General features: G+C 34.5%; 1 protein-coding gene across 1 annotated transcript; it reads right to left on the reverse strand.

Annotated features, from left to right (window-relative positions):
- Positions 1 to 2,218: 2,218 nt before the first annotated feature.
- On the reverse strand, positions 2,219 to 11,654 carry LOC110897409 (microtubule-associated protein 70-2). The gene is made up of 11 exons (XM_022144163.2): positions 11,415 to 11,654; positions 9,931 to 10,016; positions 9,757 to 9,822; positions 9,460 to 9,630; positions 8,132 to 8,302; positions 6,562 to 6,717; positions 6,345 to 6,491; positions 4,964 to 5,035; positions 4,417 to 4,830; positions 2,588 to 2,748; positions 2,219 to 2,419 (listed from the first exon to the last, which is right to left on the reverse strand). The coding sequence occupies exons 1-11, from the start codon at positions 11,602 to 11,604 to the stop codon at positions 2,371 to 2,373; spliced, it is 1,683 nt and encodes a 560-aa protein (XP_021999855.1). The 5' UTR covers positions 11,605 to 11,654; the 3' UTR covers positions 2,219 to 2,370.
- Between the last annotated feature and the right edge of the window lie 5,709 nt (positions 11,655 to 17,363).

Raw genomic sequence — 17,363 nt, forward strand, 5'->3', positions numbered from 1 at the left:
GTTACAATTCGAGAGTAAGAGTTTTAGAAATCGAACGTGAACAAATGAAGTTGTCCCAGATCCGGCCTTTATATAGGTCAGGTTGGACTCTCCCGCGCGTCGCGGGAGGAGACATGGTATCTCCCGTGTGGCGCGGGGGAGGTTGCCTTGGCCCAGGCCACATGTCCTAGGTAGGTTTGACACGTGTCAGGCCGCGGTGACACGTGTTTTTCGTCCAGTCGCGTGTTTTTTCTTGGTTTTCGTGCCGGTTCTTATTGTGCATGCTCGGGTCTGGATCTCAAATGGTTCGGTTTTTAATTGTGAGTTTAGTAAGGGTATTTTTGTGAAGGTTGGTTCATCAACCGCCAAGTTCTCTGTTTCAGTATTACAAGTTTCGTCGCGTGCACTTGGAGTTTTGATTACAGGTTTATTCGGATATTTTTTGAGGGTTGTTATTATAGTACCTATAGTTAGATATACCCGTTTCTTCGTGATCTCGAAACCTAAAAAAACATATGCACGTATGTATTTACATATAAAGATTCTATATATGAAACCGTAAAAAAATTTATAAAGCATGTCGGCATATCTTGTATGTACTATCACCAAAACGTTCATGTTCGTTTACCAAATGCATGAAATTAAAATGTTTGGACTTTTGCTAAGCATGTGATGACCTAAATTATAAAATTAAGTCTAACACATATAAATGCACTGTAATCATGTTTATTGAATGCACGGATAATGACCTAAATTGACTGTTGTCACACTCACCCTTCTCTGACCTTACAAATAACTTTGTTATTTGTGGGATAATTGGGTACGATTGTTGTTGTTTTCTAACCCTTTTCGCCATTTGTACTTGTTTTTCTCATGAAAAGTACAACAACGGTAATGGATGTAAATACTAAAAAACATGACCCAATAACCACCGACCAATACAGTCTTGTAAGAAACCTTGTGAGGAAACGACTTAGGCCCGTTTGAATTTTCACGAAAGGTATTCAATGGGTAGCCACAAAGACCTTCGTTCTTCAAAAAGCTTGAATTTGAACTCTTTTGAAATGGTGCAAATGATGGTATCGGGCCGGTAAGATGTTTATTGTGTTGAAAACGCGGCTGATCATTCAGATAAGATTGTGTTTTTGAAACTGTTAAGCAGATTTTGAAGATAGAAGGGCTCGTGGGATTTGCGAGGAATGAGGCCATAGGGTACTTTGCATTTGAGGCGACTAGGCTTACTATTTTTCATGAGTATCTTCGGAGAAAGGACATTGATTTTGCGTCCAGAGTCGCCTAACTTCAGTCGGTTACTGGGTACGGTTGTTGTTGTCTCATTGATATTTAAAATTTGAATATAGCATTAAACATCTAACATAACATATATTTATATCTTGAAAGTTGTATACAAATACAGTTTGGGCAATTCTGTCTCCACATGCTGCGTCATTTATAGCTAAAGCTTTTAGCTTTCTACCGATTCATAAATCAACTCAAATCAGTTAATTTGTAATAAACAAGTCATTTTTGGTACAATTGGTCGATAGCTTAAATATAAACTATGTTCTATAAGATCATGCAGGGGCGGACCCAAATGGTGCGGGTAATGTTTAAAAAAAAATAGTAGAACCGGTATGTTAAATTTTTCAAAGACCCCATAAAATAAAATAGTTGAACCCCATAATATTAAAAGCAAAGATGGTATGGTGGTAAATCTCCTTGTGTTCCAACAACTAGGTCTCAAGTTCAAGTGTTACATCCTTTTTTTTTAGTTTATTTTTTCTATCAAATTAAACTAGTCTTTTAAAACACCACAACCACCCATTGATTCTCTAATTTGCTTTTTTTTTTAAATGATAACTTAATGTCTCCAAATGATTTTATTTCACATTTGATTATCAAATAAAACTTTCAACATATAGGCATTCACAACAAAAAAAAAAAAAAAAAAAAAAAAAAAAAGCTTAAACAAAATTTTAAAGTTATGTGAAGTAGTTGTGTTTTTTAGGTAGCTATTGGTTTCAAGCAACTTATTAATCACCATAATTTGATAACTTGATTCTTAAAAATGATTCTTAATAATGTAGTGGTTTCATGTCCACTAAATGCTTCTACATTATTTCCTAGCCTCGACCTGATCCGACTACGATGACCGACCCGAAAATTTTAATGTTTGGTTGTGAAAAATTCTAACGCGAAAAAATGGACCCCAATGAAAAAAAAATCCTGGGTCCACCACTGAGATCATGTAATAACTTTATTGCACATTATACAAATTACTTTTAAAAGTACACAACTAGACACACAAACAATACCATCATGCACCAAAGATTAGTTCGTCTACGAAAACAAATCAATGAATCAATCTTGTAATCTGTCCTACCTCAGTTGTCACTTTGTTGAACATGCACTTCTTATAGCAGAAGTCATCACACGAGTCCTAAACATCGCAAAAAAATACACGTTAGCTTTATTTTCAAACCTGTTCTCTTTTAAAACAAGAAAATACTAAAAATCATGAAACCCGAACACAGCCCGTTTAACTCTTTTATCTAAACGGGTTAAAGGGGTCATAACTGAGAGTATATACATGTGTTAAAAATATAACCTTGGAGTACTCATACTCGTACGCCTTCCCATTTGACCATCTCGCCCTTTATCGACACGCACGGCTGCAAGTTCCTTTTCCATTGCAGCTATTTCTCTCCTTGTTTTCTTGCTCTCTACTTCCATTGCTCTATTAAGTGTCTCAACATTCCTTGCCAATGTCTGTAAGCTCCAAATTAGTTGATCGGACGAGGAAAAAACAATATGTTGATTGTGAAATAAAAAATATTGAACAAATTTATAGTGAAATGAACATAATCAAGCCTATATTCAAGGGGGCATTTTCATATCTCCCATTTCGTAACAGTCTTGTTCATTGAATAAACAAAGGAGTAAATTACTTTTTGGGTCCCTGTGTTTTAGTGGTTTTAACCATTTGAGTCCAAAATCAAAAAGTTTAACGCCCTAAGTCCCTAGCCATTTATTTTATAACGTTTTGAGTCCAATTTTGTTTAAAAAATTGGACTCAAAAGGTTAAAATTTGGACTCAAAAGGACTCAAATGGTTATAAAAAAAAAGCGTCTAAGGACTCAAGACGTTAAACATTTTGATTTTGGATTCAAATGGTTAAAACAACTAAAACACAAGGACTCAAAAAGTAATTTACTCTAAACAAAGAGAACATTATCATCCGTGATGTTATACCGCAATAAGGTTGTTTCCTTTAGGGTGTAAAATGGGCCGAACATGATACATGTATGTATCCGCGATGTCACAAACGCGACCCGTCTAAGTGATTTATATATACGTATTAATACTCAAAAGTTACAACGTCACAGCAAAATAGTACAAATATGTATAGAACAGTTATGTTTTAGCTACAAAATCTCATGTTCATATCTCTTTTAACTTTTAAATTTTGAAATAAAACATCTAACCAGCTTACGTTATAACATAATACACATCTTTTAAAATTATGAACAATAAATTGGGAAAAAAGGTCAACAGGTCAACACGTGAACCCGCCTGGTTGAACCGGCAACTAACTTACTAAACTCAAACCCACGATTTTCTTGTTCTGGTGTGGTGTCAGAAGTTCAAATCGGTTTTCCTTATTTGTTTATCTTTCAATTATTAACAAATGTGTAAATGTGAGAATTTAAGTAATGTAAAAAGATAAATATGATAATATGAAAATAGTGGAGAGTTCAAATGAGAAGAAACTTTTTGTAAGAAGAAAAAAGAAGAAATTTCAACCAATAAAAATACTTCATTTTACTTCATTTAATATAACTATTTAATGTTACTATAAGGGTAATATGGTAAACCTACAAATATCATTAATTAGTAGTATTCATCTTTAATAGGTAACTACATTAAAATTTGTAATTTAATCTTCAAAATATATATTTTCTCAAAAAAATAAAATAAAATAATTTAGAGTGTAGGATAAATTACAATGTGTATATGATAAATTACGGGTTGTGTAGGATAAATTTCAACATGTGTAGGGTAAATTCCGAAAGGTGTAGGGTAACTTCTGATGTGTGTAGTAAAAAAACATTAGTGTGAAGGATGATAGTTTTTATGACTAATTAATTAGTCAAAGATGATAATAAATGAGATAAATGAAAAGGTATTTAATGTTTTACAATTATACCCTTTGTTCTTTTTCTTCTCAAGTAATTTTTCTTCTTAAATGAACCTTCCCCTATGAAAATAATAGGGATAAATAAGAATAAACTTTAAAAGTGAATATGAAATCAACCCTTACTCATTAGATAGGCCAAGTCAGTATATTATGTAACGATGAATATAATTTTGTTTCCTATGTTTAATCATGCAAATGCTAAAAGAACATGTAATAAGATGGGAGTTCATTGCACAAACCTCAATTGTGTTCTCTTTTTCTTTAAGATTTTGATCTTTTTGATGACAAGCTTTTTGTAAATTCAAAACCTCCTTCTGTAGCATATCGTACAACATTCCGGAAACAAAATCTTCCGATTTTGACTTCGACTTATCTTTCTCATCAGCATGATCATCTCCGTTTGGGAATGGCTTATCAGAATCCACTAATTTGCTACAATCGTGTACTTTTGATGAAGCACTCGGGTTTTTTAACAATTTTCTTGATGAAAGCCTACAAGATGGCGATCTTGATAAATTTTCAACTCCACCAAGAGATTGACGTTGTGAACGCGCATTACTCGTTGTTCTTTCGGGTGTAGCGTAAGAAATATTTTTACCGGATGATGATTTAAATCTTTCCTCCAAAACTTTGAATCGTAATCGGTATTTTTCCTGTAAGTGTTGGGAATAAACGGTTACTAAAGGAAAGTTAAGTTTCAAATGATACTTTTTTTATATAAAATAAAAAAAAAGTTAAAAAGCCAAAATATTATTAATAGTGAACTGTGAATGTGAATCCCCTTACTTTTAACTGTGCTTCTGCTTTTGCGGTTCGTTCAGCAACGGTTAGTTTGTCTTTTAGATGCTGCATTTCTCCCTAAATGCCCAAACAATAACAAAACATTAGATCATATGACAGGTGGCAATTTTGGCCTATTTACTTAAAAATGAGTCAAATTCGGGTTATAATTTATCTCAAATGGGTCAATTTAAAAAAAATGGTAAAGAGGAAAAAGTCAAAAGGGTTGAAATTTACATGAAGTAAAAATTCTAAGGCATATGAAATCTTGAAAGGTTTTAAGGGTGTTCCGTGTTCGGAATTTGCTTATCAAATAACACTGTTAATCTCCATATCGCATTTTAATACCATAAGAGTTAATTACTGTTTTCGTCCCTGTGGTTTGTCAAAAATCACTATTTCAGTCCATAAGTTTAAAAATTGTGATTTCAGTCCCTGTGGTTTAACTTTGGTAACCATTTCAGTCCACCTCGTAACCATTTCAGTCCATGTACTTACAGAATAAATAGATTGAAATGGTTACGAAAGTGAAACCACATGGACTGAAATGGTTACGAAAGTGAAACTACAGGGACCGAAATCGCAATTTTTAAACTAATGGACTGAAATAGTGATTTTTGACAAACCACAGGGACGAAAACAGTAATTAACTCATACCATAAAAAGCGTTCGAGATTTCGTATCCAAACTGTTCCTTATCAGATTATTTGCGAGTGTAAGAAACTGTTTTAAAGCAGTCTTAGGTTACGTATTCAAAGTTGCTTATTTTAAAAGGTAACATGCAGATATCAAGTTAATAAGCAATCCCAAACAACCTCTTAGTGAAATATATAGGAGTCAAGTACACGGATGGTCCCTGTGGTAGTGTGGTATACCAAATTTAGGATTTGGTCCCTAGCTTACACAAATGGTCCCTGTGGTTTGCACTTTCACATTTAGTCCCCAACTTTTTTTAAAAGTACATGGATGTTCCCTGTGGTTTGAATTTGAACTTTGTAACGCATTTAGTCCCTAACTTGGACATGCTAAAACCTTTAGATTTGTTGGTTGGGGACTAAATGTGTTACAAAGTGCAAACCACAGGGACCATCCGTGTACTTTTGAAAAAAGCTAGGGACCAAATCCATAATTTTGGTAAACCACAGGGAATCCATGTACTTTACTCAATATATAGCGTACTTTACTCAATATATAGCTTATGACCGTAACAATATTAATTTATTATCATAATTTATAGAAAAAACTAAAAGATACACAAAAACAGTTTGATGGTCAACCTGACCTGGCATGTATGGACGCGTATTAAAAAATGACCCGTTTCAAGTTTCGACTCGTTTGACTTTGACCGACCCATTAGTCAACCCGCCCGCATGTATCGAATGCATACCTGTAAAATTCTTCTTTCTTCCAGCCATTGTTTTACAGGCATTACTTTACTGTCAGCATCTTTCCATTCATTTGCAACTACAACAGCAACACGATTTGCAGAAATTTTAGCACGAGCTAACTCACGGTCCAGTATCTTCTTTTCTTCCTACACAATGTTTCAAAAATTAGAACCGATTTATAAAACAGTTAACTAAATTTAGTTAACTCAAACTTACGTTAATCTCTTGCATTTTTCGCTCATAATCCCGCACAGCATTAGCAGTGGCCCCAGCAGCCAAAACAGCTTCTTCAAGCTCACAAACCGTTTGAGTTAACTTTTCAACCTCTGAAACTTTTTGTCGGTTCATTTTATCCAAAATTCTGTTTTCTTCCTGCATAAGAGATGTATAGATCAACATTAGAAGCAAATGTTGACATCGAAGAGGATGATTATCCCACTTCATTTTCCAAATATAATATCATAATACCATAAATTCATAATAGCATTGTTACACTGTACACCTAAATTAAATAAAGAGTAAAGTACACGGATGGTCCCTGTGGTTTATCAAATTTTGGATTTAGTCCCTGGATGGTCCCTGTGGTTTGCATTTTATAACACATTTAGTCCACATGCAGCAAATCTAAGGGTTTTAGCAGGTACAAGTTAGGGACTAAATGCGGTAAGAAGTGCAAACCAAAGGGACCATCCGTGTACTCCTGCAAAGCTAGGGACTATCTGTCTACTTTACTCTTAAATAAATTTGATGAAAATACTGAAATACTAATTAGACCATGTGTAGTGGTAACTTGTTATAATGCCCCCACCATGGGGCATTATCCGACACGTGGCAACCCAGTCAGCATGGGGCATTATAGCATAAAGTGGTGTAGTGGGGATAATGCCCCTTTCAATCCTTAAAAAAAAAAAAAAAAAAACAAAAAACAAAGTGATTTCTCATTGGTGGGTCAACTCAAGTCATACCTCCAACAAGTGCAAATTGGCGTTATAATTATAATGCCCAAGCAAATTTTTTTCCCCCATAATGCCCTATGTAATGGAAGAGTGGGCGTTTTTTTTTATTATAATGCCCCCATAATGCCCCATAATGCCCCACTACACTATGGGTAAATTACTTTTGGTGGTGGCCTGTTTGGTAATTAAGCGGTTTATGAAAGACCAGCTTTGGTAATTGCTAGGAAGAGACTAAAAAAACTTTAATTACCAAGAAAACTAAGAATTACCAAAACAGATCTAAAATGTTAAATTAGAGAAATAGACAGGGTAAACGAGCCGGCCCGAGCCTTCCACTACTCAAGCTCGGCTCGTCATGTTTTTATAATGCTCAAGCTCGAGCACGACTCGCGAGTAAAACCCAAAGCTCGAGCTCGACTCGAGCTATTTTGAGAACAATCTCAAACGAGCTAAAAGCTCGGCTCAAGCTTGCTTCAATATCCTTAAACGAGCCAAAGCTCAGCTTGAGCTCAGCTCACCAATGTTATTAGTTTAAATCATATGGGCTTAAACCGACTTGGTCTTTTTAAGTTTGGGTTATAATCATCAATATCATTATATAATATATATACACACACTACAATTTTGTTTGGGCACGTGAGCCTAAACGAGCTTTGTATTTCAGGCTCGAGCTCGGACTGAATAACTAAACGGGCTGTATTTCAGGCCTGAGCTCGGGCTCGTTAAGGCTCTGCTCGTTCGAGGTTTTAACCAAGCCGATCTCGAGTAGCTCTCAAGTACAGATTATAAACCAAATATAACAAATGCTTCAGTTTGTAAAAAAAATTAACCTGACACATCTCAATTTGTTTCATGAGCTCTTGGTTTTTGTTCTGAAGATCATCAACCATGGAAGCTTTCATCATGGCCATTTCAATAGTTCTATCTGCTTCTAAAAGAGCAATTTCCTTAGATTTACTGAGACGATCAAGAGCTTTATTGTCATCTTGAAGCTTTGATAACTGATACAGGACATAGGTCATGCACAATCAGAAATCTTTGTGACCAAATTTGTTAATCAGATTTATTTCTCTTCTGTTTGGTCTAATTGCATAGCAAAAAATAGTAACCATTTTTGTTCTAGCTCTTATTTTAGGTAACCACCTTCTTTTAGGCAAGAAAAAATCAAAGTTCCAAATTTTTTTTATATAAGTTAGGCAACTTTCAAAAATTTTGATTCATGGTAATCTACATCCTTTTACCAGCATTTTGTACAGAACAATTGATCAATATTTGACGATTTTAGCCCCCACCAAGGGCGTAGCATAGTAGGGGCGGGAGGGGGCGGCCGACCCCCCGAACTTTTCGCTCAATAGTGGAGAGTAAGTACTTTCATATAGAAATTTTTAGGTATATACGTTTTCGACCCCCAGGTTTTATAGAAACTTTTGGGTATATACGTTTTCGACCCCCCAGTCGGAAATCTCAAGCTTCGCCACTGCCACTGGCCCCCACATCATAGAAGAAAACTAAAAAACAGTCAGGGATGCAAGAGTAAAATCTGACCAAGTTGACTTTTTTTCTTTCCCAACTTTGGCAATTGTCCCAACTAAGGAAATGTTTTGTGACAGTCCCACCTTTTAACCTATTTTTCATTAGTGATCCCATACTAACTCAAAGTTAACCCAGTTAGTTTTTGCTGACGTTGATTGCTTATGTGGCAAAAAAAAGTCAAAGTTTTGCTGACGTGGACTGCTTAGGTGGAAATAAGTCAAAAGTTTTGATGACGTGGCATGCTTATGTGGCGGTCCACATCAGCAAAAAACTACATGGGTTCACTTTTAGTTAGTTTGGGATCACCGAGGGAAAATAGGTTGGACTGTTATCGGCCAATATGTCAAAGTTGGGATTGTTAAAATCTATTTTTCCTTAAATTTATGGCCTAAATTAAACAAATTCCTCATGGTGAGTTAGAGTTAAGTAGAATCACTAAGGGTATGGGTGCGATAATAGAGGATAGAATGGACCCTTTAAGTGGGTATGGAGGATACTGGATATCCAATTTTATGGGTTTCAACAATCAACCCCATTCTTCAAACTCATCCTCTCCCCAAAACATATTTATTTTAACACAATAAAGCATATATCCTCTAAAACCAAACACCCTTTTGGTGCTTACCTCCATTTTAACAGACTTGAGTTCTGCCTCCAATGGAGCAATAATGGCCTCAATAAGAGGCATCTCGTCGTCTTTTTGGGCCGCATGAACTCTTCGAAGAGTGGCTTCTGCAGCATATTGTGCAGATAGAGCTTGTTTTTTCTCATCGTTTAGCTTCTTAATCTCTAAATTCTATGTAAAAAACAAAACAAAAAAACAAAAAGAAAACGTACATCAACTTATGTTGTATAAGTTAAAATTATCAAATATAGCAAAACAAACTTCAAATATGGAAATCAAGACAAGAAATTGGAGTACCTTGCTTTCTAAAAGGGATTCAGTTGTCTTGAGCTTTTCGTCCACTTTGTTTAGCTCATCGTTTAGCTGTAACATCACAAACGTATCAGATTATGAGGTAATACAAACTTAATAACCCAATATAACACATAAATTCAATAGCAATAACGTTGAAAATACAGTGAGCTGCACTACCTCTTCCACTGCCTTGTCTTTAAGGTGTTCTTGGTACTTTAATGCTTTGATTTCTGTATAGGCATCTCCCAGTTCCCTATCTTTATCTGAATGAATATAAATTATAATGTATCAGTAATTAAGGTTGAGCATATGAAATATGATAATAGGATTTTTTGCATAAAATATCAACTGCCTTTTTGTGAGATATAGCAACCTACTTCTGATTTCTTCTTAATTTTTACACTTATACATGAACGAGCAGTCTGTTTCGAAAATTTCACACAGAGCAACTCTTGGTACTACTCATCATTCCAGAAGTTAAAAACACATGACTTTATAATTAATATTTTTAACAAACAATACCTGAATCTGAAAAATAAAATCTAATATTATTAGGTCAAGCAGTGTAATGCTATAATTTCAGTTTCAAAGTTCATTACCGTTAAAAAAATTCCAAAGTTCATTCGTTAGTTTTGGAAAAAATCCGTTTCTACAAAATCGGCATTTTAGAAACAACATACATACACAACAAACTTAGCTTTAAAGTTGAAACAAATTCCGTATCAAATGTCGCCCTCTGAAACTTGAAATCGTAATGAAGCAGTGAAAATACACATAGGCACTGCCTTTGCAACTCGAATATTCTAGACTTAAGATTGAACTCAAAGTTTAGTAGCTTAATTTACTAAATTCTACTCTAAACCCGAACAGAAATAGAAGAATTATGATCAGATCCAAGCTCAATAATCTAATTTACCTCCCAGTTGATTCTCGAGTTAAACTAAAAGTTTTAGCAGCTTAATTGACTAAATTCTATTCCGGTTGAACATTAATTTACCTCAAAACAGAACAGAAATGGAAGAATTATGATCAAATTGAACCTTAGTAACCTAAATTTAGGTCGCATTTGGTTTTCAAGTTCAGTTCTACTCCAAAACCGAACAAAATTCGAAAAATTACGATCAAATTGAACATTAACAACCAAATTACACCTCGCATTTGGTTTTCGAGTTAAATTCTACTCCGAGACCGAACAAAAATTGAAGAATTATGATCAAACTGAACATTAATAACCTATTTTAGCTAAATTCTACTACAAAACCGAACAAAAATCGAAGAATTACGATCAAATTGAACAATAATAACCTAATTTCACCTCACAGTTGCTTTTCGAGTCAAACTCTTCTCCAAAACCGAACAGAAATCGAACATTACGATCAAATTGAACATTAACAACCAAATTACACCTCGCATTTGATTTTCGAGTTAAATTCTACTCCGAGACCGAACAAAAATTGAAGAATTATGATCAAACTGAACATTAATAACCTATTTTAGCTAAATTCTACTACAAAACCGAACAAAAATCGAAGAATTACGATCAAATCGAACAATTATAACCTAATTTCACCTCACAGTTGCTTTTCGAGTCAAACTCTTCTCCAAAACCGAACAGAAATCGAACATTACGATCAAATCGAACAATAATAACCTAGTTTTACCTCGCAATTGATTTTCCAGACGATTCAGCTCAAAACGAACGGGATCAGAGCCATGCATATGATTTATAATATCGTCGATCTCAGCGGCGGTTCGTGTTACGGACTTTTTCCGGCCGTACCGGAACGACGGCGACTTTTTTAACGGCGAAGAGTCTGAGATTCCGCCGTTGCTAACTTGCGCAGTAGTCATTGAAGTGCAGGTTTAGGGTTTGTGAATGTAGAAGAACAGAGAGAGTTGGTTGTATTTATAGTGGAAAAGGTGTGGGGAGTGGATGACCGTTTGCAGTTACACTGACAAAGAGGGAATGTTGTTTTTTTATTATTATTTTCTATTTTTATTTCTTTAATAGCAAATGTTTGAACGCCCGAGATCACTATGATAAATGGATAAATCACCCTTCCATTCAAATAACATAACGTGATGACCCGGCCTACCCTCTCAAAAATAAACTTATAACTGGCAAAACCCCTTTTGCTTAACCTGGAATATTTTTTTTCACAACGAGACTCCGATCCATGATCTCACATTTAGAAAGTCATATGACTGTCACTCGACCAGAAAGCTCGATGGTATTAAGTTATTAAATACATTTAAAATATATGATTATTGATCAATTTGTTAATAAAAATGATTTGGAATGTTACTAAGTGTTTATATGTAAATTAGGGAAATTGTTATTGTGTGTTTCAGTTTATTCATTGACTTGTTAATTTGGAATAATTATAGTTACAACTCGGAGTAATTCATTTCTAGGACACGAATTTAAAATTTGTTTAACGTCTTGTATCGAAGGTATATCGTATTTACCAAACAAGTATACACATAGATAAATTCTTGTGTCTTTTGTTTTATTCATTTCACTTGTTAATATGTAATATGTTATAAATATAATTACAACTCAGTGTAGTTCATTTTCATAATATCGATTTGAAAAATCGTTACATGTCTTGTGTCGAAGGTATATTGTAATTCTCAAACAGGTATTCAAAAACTCTTTGATCCATATCTTTGCTCTAGACGTTTAAGATAATTTTATGCTGATATGGCCCACGTGGTAACCTCCCGAAGACTCTTTTGGTTTTATCTTAAACATATTGTAACAATTTTTTTTTTTGGGCTGCGGACTTGTCAACCCCATTTGATGGAGGATGCGGTATCTCGGTTCAATGATGGCCTTAGAAAGGCTATAGAAGACATAGTAGTGGGTGGTGGCCCCTTCTTTGGTGACCTCCAGTGGCGTCTAGCATCTTTGCCAATGCGTCTAGGTGGTTTGGGCCTCTTCTCAGCCCAAGATGTTGGGCTTATGCCTTTGTGGCGTCTAGAGCTCAGTCTTGGGAACTACAGGATCATATCCTTCGAAACGGTGGGGTCGTCGGGCTTGACCCAGACTATCAACAAGCGCTCGAACGCTTAAATGTCTCTCTCCCAGACTTGGATATTGGCGGTTTCTCTAGCAAGGACACCGCCCCCTCGAACGCAAAAAACTTTGGCGAATGCACTTTTTAGCAAAATCGCTCAAAGCCTGGGAGAAGCTTTTGATTTGTCACCCCGCCAGAAGGCGGTGTTTGAGTGTCTGAAGGGTCCCCATGCTCAGGAATTTTTGAACGTTATCCCGATTGAGGGGTTAGGACAATGCATGTCGGCAGTAGAATATAGAACCATTCTCAAATACCGGCTAATGATCCCTATGTACCCAGAAGATGAAACCTGCCCGATATGTCGTAAAGCTTGTATGGATAAATATGGGGAGCACGCAGTTCACTGTAAAGAGCTCCATGGGTTTAAATATCGGCATGACTGGGTGCGAGATGTTTTGGGGGACATCTTAAGAAGAGCTTGGATTTCTGCTAAGAAAGAGGCCCCTGTGAATTTCCTCACGGACCCTATAGAAGGGAGATCTACTCTGCGACCAGCGGATCTGCTCGTCTTTGGCTGGGCTGGGGGAAAACATGCTTGTGTAGACCTCACGGGGGTTTCCCCTTTGGTTGGTTTAAAGGAAAACGGGTTTGTAGCTGGACTAGCAGCAAGAAAGGCAGAATCAAAGAAAGTGGATAAGCACGCTAAAGCTTGCGCAGAGAACCAACATGTCTTTATCCCTTTTGCTTTTGATACTTTTGGCTCCCTAGCGCCAGAAGCCATCAACTTCTTGACGAGGGTTCAACGGGTTATCCATAGCAATTGTTTGACCCCAAGGGGGCAGGGGTTTGTGTTCGGGAGGTTGGGGTTTGCAATTGAGAAAGGGTTGGCGGCGCAACTTGTTGCCTGTCTACCTTCTGTTTTGGTGTAACTTAACAAGTTTTCTGGTTATATTTAAATAAATGAAAAAAAAAACAAAAATTATGCATAATAAATATTTATATACTGTATTAACTTAATGATTCCATATATTAACAATTGAGGAAAAATGATTGTATAAGCCTATTTTGATGAGGAATAGTATATGGACTTGACAGTCAACTATCGACGTAACTTATCTCAAAGTATTTAAATACTGTCTACTCTATATATTATTTGCATTATCAGTTTAGATTCTCAATATCTAAAAAATGTTCTTTAGTCACTGAAATTTAGATCATCATCATCATACTCAGTAAATCCCACCAGTAGTAAAGCTAAAATAAAGTCTGAGGAGGCTAGATATGGACAACCTTACCTCTACCCTGTAGGAATAGAGGCTACTTCTAGTAAGACCATTTAGGGTATGTTTGGCATGGAGCTTTTAGGAGCTTCTAGCTTTAAGCTTTTAAGAAAAAGCTCTTACTCGTTAAAAAGTCTTGTTTGGTTGAAGAAGCTTTAAGCTTTTAGGTTAGGAGCTTGAAGCTTTTGGTTGAACGTTACTACTAGTAGCGTTTAGAAGGAGCTACAAGCTTTTAGGGAAAAATGACTATTTTAACCTCTAAAAATAAGAAATTTTTTAATGCACCAACTTTCTAAATTTTTAGTTATGTCCATTTTAGTCATTTTATACATTTTATTAAAAACTCCACCTACTCTACCAAACACCAAATATATCCAAAAAGCTACAGCTACTAGCTACCAGCTTCCAGCCACCAGCTACCAGCTTTCAGCTTTCAGCTACCAGCCACCAGCTATTTTTGCCAAACATACCCTTAGATGATAATAGATAAAACATTAGGCACTTGATTTTAATAAACTAAAAATAAAAATTCAACGATCTCACCACTTAAAAGAATATATATTTTATATATTTAAAACAAAATTTAAGGATTTTACGAAGCATAATATTATATATATTTAAAACAAAATTTAAGGATTTTACGAAGCATAATCGTTATAATAATAATTTATAAATTAAATCGTATAAATGATAAAGGAATTGTGAAGGAGTCAACTAGAGGAAAGAATGAGAGGTGAGCCCACCAACCAAATCAACGGGTGAATCAAAGCAACGGTAACAAGTGGGTGGAAAGTGGAAAGGCGTGTAACCGTTGGAGGTGAGATATGCCCACACTAAAAGCGTGGAGGCTGTGATAGTTACACCCACTCCATACGCCTGCCTGCTTGCTAAAAACTAAAATGGGTAGAAGACTATAAACCAAGATCAAATACAAATAATTTTAACGTACAAAACGTATGAACTAAAGATTTTGCTAAAAAACGCGATAACATTTTCGAAATTATTTACATTGTATAGTAATTATCAAAATTACTCTATAAATGATTTTGTAAGGTAATTTTAATCTTGTAGAGTAATTTTGTAAAATGTTCTTATAAAATAATTTTGATCTTGTAAAGTAATTATCAAAATTACTCTACCAGTGTATCTTGTAGAGTAATTTTGATCTTCTATGGTAATTATCAAAATTACTCTACAAGTGTATCAAAATTACTCTGCAAGTTTATTAAACAACATACAATTCAAAATTACTCTACAAAATCATTTGTAGAGTAATTATGATACTCTACAAAATTACCTTACAAGATCAAAATTACCATACAAGATCATTTGTAAAGTAATTATGGTACTCTATAAAATTACTCTACAAAATCAAAACCATGCTACAAAAACATTTTACAAAATTACTCTATAAGATCAAAATTACCTTAGAAGAACATTTGTAGAGTAATTTTGATAATTACTCTATAATATAAATAATTACAAAATGTCACCACGTTTTTTTTGGCTTTTTCATGTCTTTCGTACGTTTTGTATGATAAGACACTTTGTACGTGAACTTAACTCTAAATCTATAATACACCAATTCTTGATAGAATAAATTTAGTAAAGCTTTTGTACGATAAGACACTTTGTACGTGAAGTTAACTCTAAATCTGTAATACACTAATTCTTGATAGAATAATAAGGTTTTGCTTGACTGGCATGAAATGTTAAAAAAAAGTCATATTCGGAATGACTCGTTTAAAAACAGGTCAGATTCAAGTTAATCCATATAAAAAACAAGTGGATATATTAAACGTTTAAGTAATTAAAAAAAAACTCTTATAATTTTATTTTTATTTTTCCCATATCCAGTCTTTAGATAGAGTCATACATTATGCAATATCCAATCAATATTCAGGATTTACAAAAAAGAGAGAAAACAACTATTTATATTACTCATTTATTGTGTCGACTCTAAAATATTTTAACTTTGTTTTTAAAAAAATGTTTTACGTCGTTAGTCATGATAATACGAGTTTTGTCGCACCATATTATCACATTATCTTATTGATAACCTGCTTACATCTAACAACCTACTTACAACTCGTCAACATGTTTTGACTCCTTAAAAAATAAAAAGGTTATCATGTTCATGTTAACCCGAATTTATGTGTGCGGCTTAAATCTTTTACACAAATAATAATATGGGTTGAGTTCGGGTTGCACATTTCAACACGTCAACCTGTCAAGCTGCAAACTTGACAGGATTGACACCCCTGATGAACCTAGTATGAAAGTTATCAAATTTTGGGTTGTTATATTCAGTTTGTTTAAAAACCGTGTCATGTCTGGGTTAACCCGTTTTATTAATTAGATTGTTTAGGTGTTGACCAATTTAATTGAATAGGTTGACTAGTTGACCCACGAAATCATTTAACTCATTTATTACAACCCACTAATCCAATTAACTCGTTACAACTTATTTACATGTTTGCTAACCCATTTGACACGTTTAAAAAAGTAGGTTAAATGGATTGTATTAGGCTTACACGATTTAGGGTTAGATGTTATTTACGAGTAAGGTTAAGCAATTCATGCGGCAAACTCCACATGTTTAAACAAAACATGACAATGTGGGCTAACCCATTTTCTCTTACTCTCTTGGAAGTGAGGTTCTAGGGTTAAATCTAAATAAATGAAGGTATTGAAGTGAGGTTCTAGGTTTAAATCAACATAATTACATAAATGAAGGTATTTGATGTAAAACATATTGAGGGTAACATTTGAAACAACAAAAAAAGGATAAACAAAACATAGATTATTTATCGATAAGATTAAGACATTAACTTCTTACATCTTTTTATACATTTATATAATTGTTTTTTTAAGGTTCGTAAGTAATTACATTTTACCACCATCACCAATAATCAAAGTAGCAAAAATGTTATAACAAAACCGAGATCGTCAAACAAAACCTAAATATAAAAATCAAAATCAGATTAAAAACAAACAAACCAACTTCTCTGTTGCCGTAATTATTTCAAGTAACAGTGCCTAAATGGTCAATAATTCAAGTCTTTTAAAAGATAAAAAGACGAGACAAAATAAAATCCAAATCAAACCAAACGTAACAAAAATTTAATTTAAAAACCATAATAAACCAAGAACACTAGAAAAAATAAGAGCCGTGAATATGGGTGGAACTAGATGACATCATGACAATGTTCCGGTTTGGACCGTATGAGATATTAGATATGGTGCTAATAATGATAACTAGTTTTTTTATATCGCGCGTTGCGGCGAAACCGAGCAATTGATAATGTAA

The sequence above is a fragment of the Helianthus annuus genome, chromosome 13 (genome assembly GCF_002127325.2).
Source record: "Helianthus annuus cultivar XRQ/B chromosome 13, HanXRQr2.0-SUNRISE, whole genome shotgun sequence".
NCBI lineage: Eukaryota > Viridiplantae > Streptophyta > Magnoliopsida > Asterales > Asteraceae > Helianthus > Helianthus annuus.